The following is a 17590-nucleotide window of genomic DNA, read 5'->3' as shown; positions in this document are numbered from 1 at the left end:
TATTAAGCAGGAGGTAGTCAAGTAATATCAGCACAACAGTGATGTTACCAGTCCCACCTCACAATATTATACTAACCAGTATCGTAGTTAGTTTATATTTAGTGCATGTAAGCCCTGCCCTGGGAACGCTCAAACCCATCAGGGACCAATCACTTATGGTTTGGGTCTACATAATTCCCACCCATTTTCAACCTGGGACAGCCTGAATTTGCTAGGACTGTCTCTAAATCTTAGGAACAGTCCCTGCAAATTCAAGACTGGCAACTATGCAAAGTGTTCTATGAAATGCTGAGAGTTACCTTGGCTATGACGTCCAGTGTGACTCTATTCATCATATTGTGCATCCCAACCTGGCTTTTCCAGTCGGCCTTTTCTGTTAGTCTGTCCATCAATTCCTCTGCTTTTTCATTAAAAATTCCCAAGGACTCTAGTAAGTTGCTGGAAAGAATGGCACCACATACATTATTCATGAAGTTCTACAGTACAAAAACTGGCATGTAAGATGAGGTCAGTGCTTATTATCAGTCACGTCATATGTCGCCATTTTACTGCAGGTCAGTTAGGAGTAATCTTGTATTTTCACATCCATCTGGTTAGTCCTAACACAAGAAGAAGCTTGCCATATACATAAGGCTGGTCATACGCATTAGACAGCAATTTATCTCGACCGCCCCATTTATTGTACATGCAGGTTGTGACGGGTCAAGTGTGGATGTGTCTTGAACAAGGAAAAAGAAAAAGCCTTACATAGATATCTACCCAAGAACAAAAGGATTAAGCAGTAGAAATTCAACATGTCCGATCTTTACTTTCCCCGTCATATGCCGTTGGCTGAGAGTTGGGAGGTCCCATACACATTGGTCTTGCTGAAATTAGCATTTGTACGACCAACTTAACTCTTGGTCCACGGTCATGCCAACCAACACCTGGAACCATCAGATCTAACAGCATCCACCTCCTGAGGTACTCACGCTTTTTTGAATGCTGGATCCATAATCCTCCTTTGTTTGTGCCAGTGGTCATAGTTCTGATCTGCGAGCAAACTTCTTCCCATAAATCTAAAAGTAAAAACAACCAAATAAGAGAAATCACACACAACACAACCAACCTGAGAAACAAAAGTCAAGGTTAGATGTCAACCACTGAATCACAAGAACCTGGACAATAACCTTCAGGATATTAAGGAAAGAGCAATATTGAGTCAAGAAGGACCATATGTAAGAGGGCTGGAAATCAGCTCTGCCCCTAACTATGAGTTGCAGCTTGACCCTGCTGCAGTGGCGATACCACCTAGATGAGCTGTTATGTTGCTAGAAGTTGCCAGAATTCATATGCTATGTTTAAAGGGGTCCTCTCACTTCAGCAAGTGGCATTTATCATGTAGAGAAAGTTAACACAAGGCACTTACTAATGTATTGGTATTATCCATATTGCTTTGGTGGCTAGACTCCATCGCATTATGCACTTCTCGTTTCCACGGTTTCGACCACCCTTCAATCCAGCATCGGTGGCCGTGCTTGCACACTATAGAAAAAAGCACTTGCCTTTCTGGTGGCCAAAATCATAGGAAAACCATTTTTCCTATTGCGTGCGAGCATGGCCACCAATGCTGGATTGAAGGGTGGTTGTAACCATGAAAAAGAGAAGCGTATAATGTGATGGAAAAATGAGTCTAGCCATCAAAGGAAGCAATATGGATTATAACAATATACAGGGAGGGCCATTTATATGGATACACATTAATAAAATGGGAATGGTTGGTGATATTAACTTCCTGTTTGTGGCACATTAGTATATGTGAGGGGGGAAACTTTTCAAGATGGGTGGTGACCATGGTGGCCATTTTGAATCCAACTTTTGTTTTTTCAATAGGAAGAGGGTCATGTGACACATCAAACTTATTGGGAATTCCACAAGAAAAACAATGGTCTGCTTGATTATTTACAAGTTTCTGACCACTTATAAAATGTGTTCAATGTGCTGCCCATTGTGTTGGATTGTCAATGCAACCCTCTTCTCCCACTCTTCACACACTGATAGCAACACCGCAGGAGAAATGCGAGCACAGGCTTCCAGTATCCGTAGTTTCAGGTGCTGCACATCTCGTATCTTCACAGCAGATACTGGAAGCCTGTGCTCGCATTTCTCCTGCGGTGTGGCTATCGGTGTGTGAAGAGTGGGAGAAGAGGGTTGCATTGACAATCCAACACAATGGGCAGCACATTGAACACATTTTATAAGTGGTCAGAAACTTGTAAATAAAGTTACGTTAAAACCAAGCACACCATTGTTTTTTCTTGTGAAATTCCCAATAAGTTAATATCACCAACCATTCCCATTTTTATTAAGGTGTATCCATATAAATGGCCCACCCTGTATTATAACGTGTCTTGTATTAAATTTCTCTACATGATAAATGACATTTGCTGAAGTGAGAAAGACCATTACGGTCGAAACATCGCATTATTGCTGGTGAAATAAATTCCACAGAATTGAAGACAAGTGAGTGCTGCGTTTTTTTCATATATGAGGCATCCAAGGGGGAACTTCAGACTGGCTCCCAACACGGCTGGCACCACCACAAGATAAGGTTTTATTAATTTTTTCGCTGTGCTGCTATACACATTTTTTTCTATTTGCTGAAGTGAGACATCCCCTTTAAGCTGCTATATCTCCCAGTACTTGCTATGTATTGCATTGCTGTACTGTTACATGTCTTTGAGCACCAGGTCTCATTATCCGACCCCCTAAGGCAAGGCCACTGTTAACAAGAGCTTAATAAATAAAAATATAGACATTTCTATAGCTAAGTCAACTAACCTCGCTCCGAACAGGTTGTGCAGAACATCATAGAAATCATCTTTGGTATATTTTGGTGATAACAAAAATTCCTATAAAAAAAAATATAAAAGTTAATTATAACAAAGTGCATAATAGGAGACCAGTTTTTTTATTTACAGAGTGGTCCAAGAAGGTGCATTTTTAAGACCTTGGGTTCCACTTTGCTTTAGGAGGTAGGGATCATCTGCTTCCACCACCTTGTATGACCCAGACGACATAACAGTACGAGTTGCAGTTTGGTGGGTATTTCCATTGTGAGGCTCTGTTCACATCTTATTGGGAGCTTATGATGGAGGTATACGTCAGGAGGATCTCCTGCCATATATCTCCAACCTTAGACTGTGACATATCCCACTGTCTAGGTGGCCCGTAGGCTCCCATTGTAAAAAGAAGCCCTGTATACCAGTGGTATACCTTAATACCCTGTCCCTGTGTATAGCAGTCTACCACGCATTTCTATGCAGTAGCTTCTTATCTAAGGTAACCTAGACATCACCGGCGCATGACGGAGCCCATGGACTGTAATGGCGTCCATTAAGATTCTGGCAGTTACAGTGGCGGCTGTGAGCCATTGCTGCTTTGCTCCTAGCGGCCTGGACCCTCCCCCCATTGCCTTCTTCCTGGTGGGTCCGGCCACCAGGTTTGCTCTGGCTCCCCATGCAAGCTGCGGCCTGCTTGCCAGCAGGGACCCTCTACTGCTACCTGATGGGCAAGCGAGTGCTCCCTCTGGCTTTTATAACACCAGCGTATGTGCACCCTAATCTTCACCAGCCCATGGCTGGCAGCCTTCCCTTGTAGAAAGGTGCCTGAGCATTTAGGTTCCTTAGCGTGCTAAGCTCCTGCTAGGTGTTCTGTATTCTGTTGTTTGCCCGTTTACCGACCTCTGACCCTGTATTCTGACCCTCTGCTTCCTGACCTGTGCCTACCCTGACCTCCAAACAATTCAAACATTGCAAATACTCTGCCAGCCGTGACTTTGGCCTGTCCCTGACTACAGCTTTGCCGAACCCCTCCCTGCCCTGCATCGGTGTCTCTGACCCCCATTAGGTCAATTGGTAACCAAACAGAGACCACTCCAGGAGGCAGCAGCCTGGTGGTTCCCCTGCAGCAAAGTCCAGATCCCTGTATAGGAGTTGAAGGGTGAATACCAGTGGACTGCCAGAATAAAGCCCTTAGGATTCGCCCAAAACCAAATCTGTTGGTTGACAGAGAAGTTCCACACCCAGTGCTGTAATACTGGCATTCTGCCATGCAAAATACTACTGCAACCAGCGGTTCCTTGTCCAAACCTCCATTACGGGAGTGAACCTAGCCTTACTTGGAACTTCCAGATAGAATGTGAGCAAGTATTCTGATATGAATTAGTCAGACCCGTGATAACCTATCATGCAGAGGGCATTTGTAAGCCTTGTCCTTGGGGACACAAAAGGGGCATAATTAGAATTTACGATTATGGATGAGCAATCTGAAATTAGAGGCAACACTACTCCCTTGAAAGCAGGAATAATCTGAATATATCTAGGAGTGCTTGGTCTCTTACCTTAACTCCTTCTGGGCTGACAACAAAGATCATCACTTTGTGGAATCCATTGAGACGTATTACCGGACCGTACCTCTCTATCCTAGAAAAGATACCATCACATATATGCATTAGAGTAATGTTGGCCAAACCTACTCATGTCGTCATCTCATTTGCACTGGGGCCTCCCAAATCTCTTCTACTGCAGATTTTGGGGGAAAAAGGATCACGCATGTTAGACATCAACATATCTGATCCTATGGCTGTCAGGGAGATATACCCTGGGCTTACTTGCCACTGAGAACACATGCATGCAGGCCCCCATCTACCCAAAGTCCCAGCACTACAACAGTATCATAGTCTGACCTTTAGCTTAGTGGAGAAGACTACTGCTGTTAGGATACAGCTATCAGGAGTCAGACCAGTTCACTTTTATGGGACAAAGCAGTTGTAATTACACTGCGCCACCTCTACAAAGGAGACAACGGGTGATCTTGAGAGGAAACGGGCTCGCACAAGCGTCATTTTCCCTTTAAACAGCTGATTGGTGGAGGTGCCAGGAGTCAGGCTCTCACTGATTTGATGGATAGGTCATCAATATTAAGCCACTGCACAACCCCTTTAAGACTGATCTTGTGGTATCCAAGAATTCTTTGGAATTGGAGCAAGCTAATGCTATGGGAAACTCTTTCCGTCACTAACCTGGAGAGATGCAACTACTTCTACACCTCGTTGACCAGAGATTTTTGGCCTTCACATCCATCTAATGTAGATCCAGGATGAACCCAAATGCCCTTTGCCTCTTTTCCCAGTTTCAGACGTGTGAGCCGCCAGCACAGGGCCACTGTTGGAGCTATTTTATTTTTTTAAACTTATTGGTTCTGCCAAGATATGTTCCACAACAAAAATGGGAGTCATACATGAAATGACAGACATAAAGATGATGATTGATCAAGTATAAAACCCCCGGAAGACCATGACCGTCCTTCCCCCTCCCCCCCCCAAAGCTCCACGATCGGCACCATACAGAAAGAGATGTAAAGAAACCAATAAACCATCATAGCGCCAGAAGAACCATGAAGAATGTCATTTCCACTATGATAACCTAATGGGCATTCAACCAGATAGTCAGTATATTGAAAGCAATTGAAGTGTGCCCTTCTAGTAGAGAGCAGTAATGTCCCAAGAAATTTTGACTACATCATAAAAAAAGTTCTCAGTTCGCTTCTCATTGTCAAGCAGAGTTCTTCTATGCCAGACCATCTCAGTTTCATGTACTGTCCATGACCTGGTCAATAGTTATGATCCATCTCAAATACTACATGATCATCAACTCTCTGACATGTCATGTCTTAAAGGAATAGTCCAACCTCAATAAAATATTAGTTTCAGGCAGGAAAAAAAACACTCAGCTTTTAAAAAGCCCCACCAATCTCCGTACTGTCCATCTGGGGAGGAATGGGTTGTCTCTGGTCCTATACTTATTCCAGGGCCTTATAGGAAAATCAGGGCCTAGGTATCCTGCTTATGAATATTCCTACCTTCAAGGTCTATTCATACTGACAGGTAGTCAGGGCCCGGATTAGGGTTGTCTAGTAGGTGACCTGTTTCTTCCCTAGTTTCCAGGCCCAGTTACTGTTCTCCTTCCCTCCTGTGTTCAGTGTGGAGTTTCCCCCCCCCCCCACACTGATCGTGACATATGATCACTGTATAGCCAATCTCTGACACCGTTTCTTGTCTGTCAATAATTTTTTTATTGAGGTTGGTTAACCCCTGTGAGAAGGGGCGGACTGGGAACTTAAAGTGGCCCTGAAAAAAAATACTAAAAGTGGCCCCGTTTTGTAGATGGGTCCAAATTGATGGAAGGCAGGGCCAGCAATACCATATTGCGGCACATTATACCACCACAACAGAGCCAAATACCTCAGTCCATCACAAAATACTGCCAGCAGCACAAAATACTTCCCCAAAAACTTTCACTGGCCGGCCGTTAGCATTGGCCCACTGGGAAATTTTCCTGTAAGGTCTATGGCCAATCCGCCCCTGCCTGTGAGACCCCCATTCTCTTTAGACTCTGTTCACACTGCCTTTGTCTATATGTTGGACATATACCTCTGACGTAAACCGCTATACAGCAACAGTCATTGAACAGACTACAAAAAATATATACTGTGCGCCATCTTGTGTTGGCCGCTGTAGAGAACAGTACAGTCATCTATAGGGGTGACTCAATTCTCCCTTTACAGAAGAAGGCCTCATGCACACGACCGTAGTTGTGGTCCGCATCCGAGCCGCAGTTTTTGCGGCTCGGGTGCGGACCCATTTACTTCAATGGGGCCGCAAAAGATGCGGATAGCACTTCCGTTGCTCTGTTCCATGGTCTACAATGGGCCGCCCGTTCCGCAGATTGCGGAAGGCACACGGGCGACTTCCGTTTTTTGCGGATCCGCGATTTGCGGACCGCAAAAAACGGCACGGTCGTGTGCATGAGGCCGAAGAGATAGCCAAATGTCAGAGGCGTCTTATTCCTCTCCCCCAACTGAGAACACATGCATGCTCGGCTACAGGTAACGTTACTTACCATTCAAAGAAGGAGTCATAAATTATCTCGCTATTCCTCATCATCTTCATCAGTGATGGCAAGTGTCCCAGTAAAAGGCTGCAAATCAAATACAACAACAGTAAATCAATAGAAGATTGTATGCCGCCCGCAGCAGCCAATCACAGTGCAGCTTTCATTCCGTATTCTGCCCTTGAAATACAAATCTGGGCTGTGATTGGCTGCTGGGGGCGGCAGATTTCATATTTCAAGGGCAGAATATGGAATGAAAGCTTCACTGTGATTGGTTGCTAGTTTCATACACTCTCCACTCAATAGTCATTAAACGGGTTCTCTCACTTCAGCAAGTGGCATTTATCATGTAGAGAACATTAATACAAGGCACTTACTAATGTATTGTTATTACCCATATTGCTTCCTTTGCTGGCTGGATTCATTTTTCCATCACATTATAGACTGCTTGTTTCCATGGTTACATACCACCCTGCAATCCCTCAGTGGTGGTCGTGCTTGCACACTATAGGAAAAAGCGGCATCCTCTCTGGTGGCCGGGACCATGGGAGCGCACATAGGCTAGTGTTTTTTCCTATATTGTGCAAGAATGACCACAACTGATGGATTGCAGGGTGGTCTGTAACCATGGAAACGAGCAGTGTATAATTGATGGAAAAATGAATCCAGCCAGCAAAGGAAGCAATATGGGTAATAACAATACATTAGTAAGTGCCTCGTATTAACTTTCTCCACATGATAAATGCCACTTACTGAAGTGAGAGGACCCTTTGAGGACACTGCTCTCTCCTGGTTCTCTTCATATCTCTCTGGCTGCTCCTTTAGTGTTCCATTCACTGGCTCTTGATGTTCCTCTTGATGTTGGGGTTCCTCAGGGTTCTGTCCTATGTCCTCTTCTCTTCTCTCTCTACACAGCCCCCATTTGGCTTTCAGTACCATCTCTATGCTGACGACCCAAAACTATACACTTCATCTCCTGACATCACCCCCTCTGTACTCCAAAACATCAGTAATTTTCTGGCAGCTGTCTCTAACATCATGTCCTCTCTGGATCTAAAGCTGAACCTCTCAGAACTGAACTTCTTGTCTTTCCCCCTCTACTAACCCACCTAAACTTGATATTTCAATCTCGTCTGCGGTATCATAACTCCTGGTCCTGGGCAGCACACCCGCTGTCTTGGGGTCATGTGTGACTCGGGTCGTTCCTTTGTTCCCCATATCCAATCACTCGCTCACTCTTGTCGTTTGCACCTCAAGAACTTGTCCAGAACCTGCCCTTTCTTATGGTGGAAACCAGGGGTAAACTGGGAACTTAAAGTGGCCCTGAAAAAAATACTAAAAGTCGCCCCGTTTTGTAGTCGGGCCCTACTGGCCGGCCATGAGTAGGGTTCAGGCGGCCCCCTGGGCATCAGCCCACCGGTAAATTTTCCTGTAAGGTCTATGGCCAATCCACCCCTGGTGGAAACGGCCAAAACTCTTGTTGTTGCTTTGATCCATTCTCATCTTGACTGTAATTCAATACTAATTGGTCTTCCTCTGACTAAACTCTCAGCCCTTCAGTCTGTCCGAAATGCTGCAGCCAGGCAAATCTATCTATTCACCCGCTACACTGATGGTTCTAGCCTATGCCAATCACTTCACTGGTTGCCCATCCAGCACTGTTCAAACTTCTCACCCTCACCCACAGTACTAAACCTCCATACATCTCCTCCTTCATTTCCGTCTACCACCCTACTCGTGCTCTCCGTTCTGCCAGTGACCTAAGATTAACATCCTCCATAATTCGTAGCTCTCACTCCCATCTTCAAGACTTTTCTCGAGCTGCACCTACTCTCTGGAATGATCTGCCCTGGAATATCAGGTCCTTCTCCAACTTCCCTACCTTCAAATGTGCCTTAAAAACACATATTTTCAGGCAGGCTTATCAAGCTACATAAAATGACTATTCCCCGAGTAACCTCTTCCCACCAACTTCTCAGAGCTGAACTCGATGTTCTGACAGTAATCCCTACACCCAAAGCACTAGCACACGCAGATCGGCTTGCACCATTCCTTTCAGTACAAAGATGGCTGGAGCACTTCATACACCAATCAACTACCTTTTGTGTCATCCCCACTGCCTCATAGATTGTAAGCCCTTGCGAGCAGGGCCTTCACTCTTTTACGCCCCTTGCAGGATTAGGTCCGGATCCGTTCAGTGAAAACGACGCGATTTTGCAAACAAGTCATTCAGTTTTGTTTACGATCGCGTTCAGTTGTTCAGTTTTTATCGCGCGGGTGAAATGCGCATTGATGCGTTTTTCACGCGCGGGGTGAAAAACTGAATGTTTACAAACACCATCTCTTAGCAACTGTCCGTGAAAATCGCATCGCATCTGCACTTGCTTGCGGATGTGATGCGTTTTTCACGCAGCCCCATTCACTTTTACGGGGCCAGCGTTGCGTGAAAAAAGCTGAATATAGAACATGCTGCGATTTTCAAGTGATGCGTGAAAACCAACGCTCACGTACACAGACCCATTGAAATGAATGGGTCTGGATTCCGTGCGGGCGCGATGCATTTGCAGTAACTTTGCATTTCCAGTAACTTTGTGATGTCTTTGTTTTGCGCATGAACCTTCTGAATTGTAAAGCTCTGCAGAATATGGTGACTCTATAGAAATAAAGATTATTCTTAATATTGGAAGAGATGAAGAGGGGCCTGGATGGATTTCTGGAGTGTAATAATATTACAGGTTATAGTTACTAGATTTCTGGAGAATTGTTACAATGAATTACTTGTCTAATGTCCTACACAACAGGTGAGGTGTCTTGTGTTTTATCAGCTGCTGCTATGATATAACTGGGAGGATTTTCTTGTCTCAAGGTAAAGTTCAAAATGCCTTATCTACCACACAGATAGCCAGATAGCAGACCCTGTACATTGGAGCCAATGTCATAGAGGGCAAAGCCTACTATAAGCTGAGTAAGCAAAAAGGTTAGCAAGATGCAAAGCGGGGGAAAAAAATGGAAAATGCATTTAGATTTTGCTGAATCTTTGCACAGAGATGTAGAATCTACCAGCGCTTGCTGTCAATGATTGACAACATTACTTGAAGAGGCTGAAAACCTGGGCTGATACCGTCCATAGGACAGCGCACGGCTCGTTACAGTGTATCAGTGCTCTCTTCTGTAACAAGCCCTGCAGCAGGACACAAGAATCTTTTCACCTTTTTATCTATTCTTTGGCATTATTGTTCTTCCCACATCGCTGCGTTGCCCTGAAATTGTTACGATCCCAGTAAAAAAGGGAAAGGGAAAGAGATCTTAGAAAATTATTAGAAAGTTGCAGAACTTACTTGTCTCTGGGGGGTCCAGGGATGTGGTCATATTTTAAGTGGAGGTAGTAGATATATCCACAGACCAGAAGGAAACCTATGACGGCCAAGATCAGGAGCAGAAAAACAGCCCCAGCAATAAAACCCCAAACCCCCATGTCCTGTGCTGCGGTGGAGACACTTGGGGAGCGAGGACAGGACTGAGGTTGTGGAGGATCTGTGACCAGGCTGGTTAGTGTATGCTGCACTATAAAGCATTCCTGTATGATCAGCCCTCCCCCAGGAAGTTTACTACAGGTCAGATATATAGAAAAAGTCTAGGAGGGGGAGGGATTCTGGAGAAAGCACGCTAAGGGTGGACTGACACAAAGCTTTTTAGTGGCCAATCTTGTATATCATTTTTTTATGCTTTTTTTTTTTTTTTTTTTTTTTCCAGTAATAATGTCGCCTCTAGATGTTAGCTGAGAGTCTATAGGAAATATGAAACAGGGGACACAGACTTTATTTTTATTTTTTTGCTTTGGGCATTTTTGCTAATTTGGTAGAATTTTTTTCGTTGTTTTTTATTTTTTTAACGCAGCATGTTGAAGCTCTGGCATTAAGTCCCTGCTGTTTTTCCATTTCCTTTTCTATAGGGGAAAATAGGCAAAAGAAAATATGTGTTCATACAGTTGTTACAAACAAACACCACTTCAAAAAAGACCAGAAAAAACTATCACCGTTTTTTTATGGTTACAAAACGCCAGACAAATTTTGTGTGGACATGTCAAGAGGGCATCATTCGTCCGTGTATGATAATGCACAGGCTACAGAAAAGTCAGCACTCAGCACACAAAATCAATGTGAAGAACGATTCCATTTTTTTATTGATAACATATAATCAACACAAAGAATAGTCGAAACTTATGTGTACACAGCGCTTATGTGTCTCCATGGTAACAGACTACAAACAAACCCAGTGTAGACAGATCCTGTGGGCTTTATGCTAACCTAAAGACAGCAGGAGGAGGAACACGAGGAGTAGAGTAACACATGACAGCAGATCATTTGCTCCCTATTTGGAGCGGTCATATACTAATTAAGAACAAATCTAACGTCTGACTTCTGATGTCTTCATTATTGATGACTTTATTATTGTTTTCTGGATTTGTGCTCTGCTCGGGGTCTCAGTCTGCAGATCACACCATCCATAGGACGTAGGCTCCCAGTGTCCAAGATCCTGAAGCTCTGTCCTTCCACCATCTCAAACTCAAATCTCTGCAGGAGCTTGGCCATGATGACCTTTGACTCCATCTGTACAGAGAGAACGCAGACATGACATGGGGCAGGTTGTCACATTTGTACATCACTAGATTATAAAATGCATTTCTTCCCAATGATAACACTTTGGTGACCTCCGTCCTCTGAGATTCTAGATGTGGAGTCTCCGCTATTTGTGGTACTTAGGATCTTGTCCTAACATAATGATAGTGGAGTGTTGAGCTCCAGGATATCATTCCCTTTTCCTGATACAGATCCCCCAAAAAGGATTACTTTTATAAAAATAGATAAATGGGTTAGAAGACGCCATTGGTGAATGTCCATGGGCTCCATACAGCTCTTAGCCCTCATCTGTTTACTTGCCACTGTCATTGGCAAATTCCAAAGCAAAATCTGAAAAGAGCCCGGTATAGGACAGCGGTCAGTGACCGGCACTCCTGCTGAAGAAACTACCACTCCCAGCATGCACTCTTGCTCGGCTGTTCTCAGAACTCTCATAGAAGTGAATACAGCGTGCTTGGAACTTCACAACAGCTGCAGTCCTGGAGGTTGCTGATCCCGCTATGGGAGAGGAATCTCTGACACCAAGGTTTCATTTTTTTCGCTTATTCGAGTCCTTCTCCTGTGTCAGAGTTAACTGGCTGTAGATGAGACGGCAACAAATGTGCTTCCTGCTCTACTGGTGTGGGCAAACCAAACAATTTACCTGGGGATACGGGCACGTCGCCAGCTAGACGCTTGCTACACTGATAATTGTTGTGGAACTTCTCAGTCTCCAGCAAGGATTCGACAGAGTCGAATTAAAGTTTATTGTCTTACCCTAATACAACTAATAAGGAGTCCGCTGTGAAGTCTCTCCCTCTTAGTGTGGTAGGCAGAATTCATTTACTTAAAGGGAAACTGTTACCAAAATTTCGATACCTTTTTCATAACTCTCCTGTTTGGATCTCGCAATGTTATTTTTAATTTTTGGACATCTTATGGGCAAGTTCTGCTCCTAGAATAAGACTGGACACTCATTGCCGGGTGACTGGGGAGGGCTCGCTCTCCCTCACTTCTATTACTATCACTTAGCTACTCAATTACTTACCTCCCAACTTTTAAAAAACACAAAGAGGAACAATATGTGCGGCACTCATAACCCAAAATGGCAATTCTTTTCATACTCGTCCAGGCTTCTAACTGCGCCAAAAACATAACTATATACACCCAGTCCCTTTAATGCCCCCATATAGTAATTATTCCCCCTTTGTGTCAGCACACAGTAGTAATGCCAACATTGTGCCTCCTTCACAGTAGTTATGCCCACATTGTGCCTCCTTCACAGTAGTTATGTCCACATGTGCCCTCTTCACAGTCGTTATGCCCACATTGTGCCCCCTTCACAGTCGTTATGCCCACATTGTGCCCCCTTCACAGTCGTTATGCCCATACTGTATGTCCCCCCCTTCACAGTAGTTATGTCCACATGTGCCCTCTTCACAGTCGTTATGCCCACATTGTGCCCCCTTCACAGTCGTTATGCCCACATTGTGCCCCCTTCACAGTCGTTATGCCCATACTGTATGTCCCCCCTTCACAGTAGTTATGTCCACATGTGCCCACTTCACAGTAATTATGCTCATACTGTATGCCCCCCCCTTCACAGTAGTTATGTCCACATTGTGCCCCTCACTGTGGTTACGTGGGACAGCCACTGAAATCCAGTACTGTCCCACTGGATCCGGGACGGTTGGGAGGTATGATCAACTAGTATATGCCCATTGGTGGTTGATTGCTACTGACTATAAACCTGCAGAGCGACTGGAACGTGGGATACTTGGCCCAGACAGATCTTTATGAAACACTTCTCCTGGGGGGTTTTGCTCCAGAATGGTCTTCCTATCCATGCACCCATGAAGGTCACCCTCAAACTGTGGATTGCTTCTCTACAATTTGCTCCATGAGGAAGAGATCAGATGGTCTTTAAATACCCTGCTATGGCATAATCCCTGACTCCCCCATTTTGCAGAACTCCCCAATTCTCAGATGTGGAAAAGCCTTGGTATTATCACACATTCTAGCTGCACTTTCCCATTTCCAGACACTGCACTTTACAATTACTATCAGCTGGAGCATGCTTTTAAGTCAGAATTTAGAGGTTTTGCTCCTTTTTTGGACCCCCACTTGTAGAATGTATGGCGCAAAATGGGAATCTCAAAAGGCCACTTTCTGCGGTCTATGGCTGGGAGTTTCACTGAGTTAAAGTATTTGCGAAGTGGCAAAGGGACGTTCCTGATTTGGATGAGGATGACTGTAAGAATCTTTTAGGTATTTTGGGTCCCCCTTTAATCAGTGCTAGAGACCAGGGGCGGATTGACAATAGACCCTACAGGGATATTTCCCAGTGGGCCGATGCCCCAGGGGGCCACCCATGTCCTCCTCTTTGCCTTTGACTGGGTACATAATGAGCTCTCAACAGTAATTAATGCTGTGAGAATCAGGTGCCCATGTACCCAGCCAGTGGCCGCATATGCCCTCCTGAATTCAACTGCTCCTCATCTCCTATGCCCCCTGCTCCACAGACAACTGGAGGAGGAGGACAGAAGATGGTAGCTATTGATGGCCACCACAGAGTGCCAGTATATTGTGCTACACTGTGTTATTTGGTTCTGCTGGGATGGTATTTTGCACTTTGGTATTGTTGACTCTGCCTACTTGTGCTGCCCTGCTGTTAAATTAGAACTGCCTACAAAATGGGGCCACTTTTAGTTTTTTTTCCCCAGGGACACTTTAAGTTTCCAGTCCACCCCTGCTAGATACAGATTAGTGCAGGTTAAATTCATTCATAGACTCTCTGCTTTGTCCTCAGTGGAATGCCCTAGGGTCTAGGTGGCAGATGGTACGGTACTGCATACTGTATGTTCTGGACGTGGCGTTTTGCAAGTATATTGGTGGGAGATGTTGGGATTTATGGAGACTTATTTGGCCTTACTTAAAATATTGCATCCTAAGATCTGCCTTTTTGGGTTGGTAGATGAGTTTTCTATCACTGTAGCCCAGTGCACATTGTTTAAGCTATTACTTTACTATGCCAAGAAATTCATTCTGTTCAGTTGGAAACACCTGAAGAGATCCACTAAGTCTGCCAGGAGGACAGCAAAGTCCTATAACTCTATAGACCCATTTACCTGTCCCCAGGATGCCCTGTTAAATTTGACAAAATATGGGGCACTTGGTTATTGAACTCTGCTACTAGCTTAGGGACGCCGACTTTTTAGGTTCTCATCTCTTCTCTCTGTCTTAAGGCGGTCGTGCTCAAGCTCCCCACCCCCACCCCGTCCTTCCTTCCTCTTTTCCTTTAGTTCTTCTTGTTTAGGGTTTGGGAAATTTCTGTTCTCCAAGAAGTTTGTGGAGGTGGTACGTGATGTAGATGTAGATAAATGACAGCAGGCTACCCATGCATACTGTATGATTACTACCCCTATACTTGTGGATAAACTGGAGAAAAACTAGAGAGGCCTATTTCACAGCCATATCTCTCTACCACTCTGCATTCTTTATTGCTGCGATGCACTCTTGCTCTGTTTGTTATGTGATCTTTTGCTTTTCTTGAATAAATGTTCCTTTGAAAAAAATGAAAAATAGTCCTTATGTTGCACTTACCTGAGCAAATACTTGCCCAATACATGACCGTGGCCCAAGAGAAAATGGAAAGTAGGTATAGCTAGACCTGTATGTATAAAAGAAATAGTAATATATTCACAGGATTATATGACAGTGTGGATTATATTACAGTATGGGTCATATTAAAATATAGATTATATTACAGTATGGATTATGTTACAGTATAGATTATAGTACAGTGTGGATCATATTACAGTATGGATCATATACAGTATGGATCATATACAGTATGGACTATGTTACAATATAGATTATATTACAGTATGGATCATATACAGTATGGACTATGTTACAGTATGGATTATATTAAAGTATGGACTATATTACAGTGTGGATCATATTACAGTATGGATCATATACAGTATGGACTATGTTACAGTATGGATTATATTAAAGTATGGACTATATTACAGTGTGGATCATATTACAGTATGGACTATGTTACCATATGGATTATATTACAGTATGGACACAGCACTTACTTGGGAGCATCAGGGTGAAATCTGTCAGGATTGAAGACCAAGGGATCGTGATAATATTTCTCCATCCGACCCATGATGTAAGAATTAAACTGCAGAGAGAAGAAATCCCGGACATTATGAGAAGTCTTAATACTTTGTATGAAGTCAGCAGCTCTTTCTATTTTTTGATCTTCAGTATAAAAGAAGACATCACTGTATTTATATATTTTTTTTTGCTTTTTGCTATTTTGCACAATTTAATTTTTTTTGTTTTTAAGTGAGATGAATTAATTGTTCTACTTTATCTACCGTATGTGACCTCTGCTCTCCGCCACTACTATCAGAAAGGCATAAAGAATAGTAATGTGATCTGTAAGATCCTCAGCAAAATTAGGGAAATCTTGTCACTCCTTGATGACATTATACCAGTCCACCACCTACCATAATAGTTGTTCTAGGAGGAACCCTCACTCCTTCGATGACCATTTCCTCCTCTATGGCTCTTGATGTCCCAAGGGCTACCGGGTACAACCTTAAGGTTTCTTTTAAGACCTGCGGGAAAAAGAAAAATTCTGATTTGTAAGAAAATCCTATCAGAAATCCATAAAGCAGGTTTGGTCTTCATCCATGTTCGCGCAAAATCAAGACAGTGATTACTTGCTGAACAAAACCAATGAAGTGTCTTCTCCTCTCTCGCCTTCGAAAGCCGACGCTTTATGTATAAAGGGGAGTCGGGAGAGATCACTGTTGGATGAGCGAGCCAGGAAATTGTGCTGTATTGCTATGTGTGTCCCAAGGAAACTAGATGGCACTATGTGTAGAGCAGCCATAGATCTATAAAAGCTATTCTACTGTTAGCAGGACCTGGGACAGATACTGTAGTTTTCCAAGATCTTCATATTCAATGTCTCTTTTGGAGCCAAGAACTTCATCCACTTCAGTCTGGACTCTGAGGAATGAGGAATATTATCAGAATGGCTACTAATATAATGGTAGAAATATAAGGGACTGGATTGATAAATGAAGTTGTTTTACCTTGTCAGGATCTCCGGGTGTCGTGCTAATTCCATCACAGCGAAGGATAACTGGTTGGCCGTTGTTTCCTGACCTGGACAGATAGATAGATATGAGATAGACAGATAGATAGATAGATAGATAGATAGATAGATATAAGATAGACAGATAGACAGACGATGCTTGAGAAAAGTCCCAGTAAGAGGACTGAAAAGTTGCACTGGTGATTCAGAATTGAGCCATGGAATTTCTATTTTATTTATTTGGAGGCTTGATTGCATCTTCAGCCACTGGAGCCCCATCTTTACTTGAATCCAGCAGTGCTGCTCTTATTTTTCTTAGATAGATAGATAGACAGATAGATAGATACACAGATAGACAGAAGATATATAGGATGAAATCATATCACTGTCATTCAGAATTACTAACCTGCAATGAAGAATGTAACAAAATTATCTATTAAATTCTCGAGACTACAGTCGCTTTCTGTCTCTGAAAGGATAAATGGAAGATAATGAGACTCTAAAAGAAATTTCACATTGGATGCATGTCATCCAAACCCCAGACAAGCCGGCCATCTAATGTGTATGGGTCTACCAGATTTCAAGAGCCCTATTTACTCTGGTACCAGCTTCCTCCCCTCTTCCTACTGAGCGCACATGCACTCTCAGCAGAGTGTAGCCTGCATGTGTATAAGGGGATCTGGAATAACTGTCGGCTGAACACTCGTCCCCTAGCATGTCCTTCTTTATATCTGTCTACCTTGCTGGAGCAGCACCGCTGCATTCTGAGGATTAGTGGAGTCCCAGCAGCTAGACCCTCATGATCAGATATAAGAACATTTATATATTTTTATTCTGACGTGTAGTGACAGTGATAAGAAGTGTTTTTTTAATACACTTTATTTAGTGAATTTGTATATTTCTAGGAGAAAATTTTC

The 17590-nt window shown here is 43.5% G+C and overlaps 2 protein-coding genes across 2 annotated transcripts in view; both read right to left on the bottom strand.

Annotated features, from left to right (window-relative positions):
* Positions 1-278: 278 nt before the first annotated feature.
* Positions 279-10454, bottom strand: LOC122922015 (cholesterol 24-hydroxylase-like). Its single transcript, XM_044272409.1, has 6 exons — positions 10271-10454; positions 6942-7019; positions 4382-4463; positions 2821-2891; positions 972-1058; positions 279-438 (listed from the first exon to the last, which is right to left on the bottom strand). Exons 1-6 carry the CDS (start codon positions 10405-10407, stop codon positions 279-281), a joined length of 615 nt encoding a protein of 204 aa, XP_044128344.1. The 5' UTR covers positions 10408-10454.
* Positions 10455-11110: 656 nt separating this feature from the next.
* LOC122921989 (cholesterol 24-hydroxylase-like) overlaps positions 11111-17590 on the bottom strand; it is a 33290-nt gene continuing 26810 nt past the window's right edge. Inside the window, exons 9-15 of the mRNA XM_044272368.1 lie at positions 17080-17142; positions 16672-16744; positions 16501-16585; positions 16078-16188; positions 15658-15746; positions 15155-15221; positions 11111-11542 (exon numbers count right to left, since the gene is read on the bottom strand). Coding sequence (XP_044128303.1) covers positions 11381-11542; positions 15155-15221; positions 15658-15746; positions 16078-16188; positions 16501-16585; positions 16672-16744; positions 17080-17142 — 650 coding nt within the window. The 3' untranslated portion in view covers positions 11111-11380. The remainder of the gene's footprint in view (positions 11543-15154; positions 15222-15657; positions 15747-16077; positions 16189-16500; positions 16586-16671; positions 16745-17079; positions 17143-17590) is intronic.

Source organism: Bufo gargarizans, chromosome 11 (assembly GCF_014858855.1).
Source record: "Bufo gargarizans isolate SCDJY-AF-19 chromosome 11, ASM1485885v1, whole genome shotgun sequence".
Classification (NCBI taxonomy): domain Eukaryota; kingdom Metazoa; phylum Chordata; class Amphibia; order Anura; family Bufonidae; genus Bufo; species Bufo gargarizans.
The sequence above is the reverse complement of the archived record's forward strand: the minus strand, read 5'-3'. Positions and strand labels throughout refer to the sequence as shown.

Coding starts and splice junctions, on each gene's coding strand:
- LOC122922015 (XM_044272409.1), bottom strand. CDS start 10,407: ATGGGGGTTTGGGGTTTTATTGCTGGGGCTGTTTTTCTGCTCCTGATC. Junction 4,464..6,941: donor TATGACTCCTTCTTTGAATG/GTAAGTAACGTT, acceptor TATCTTTTCTAG/GATAGAGAGGTACGGTCCGG. Junction 439..971: donor GATCCAGCATTCAAAAAAGC/GTGAGTACCTCA, acceptor CATTCTTTCCAG/CAACTTACTAGAGTCCTTGG.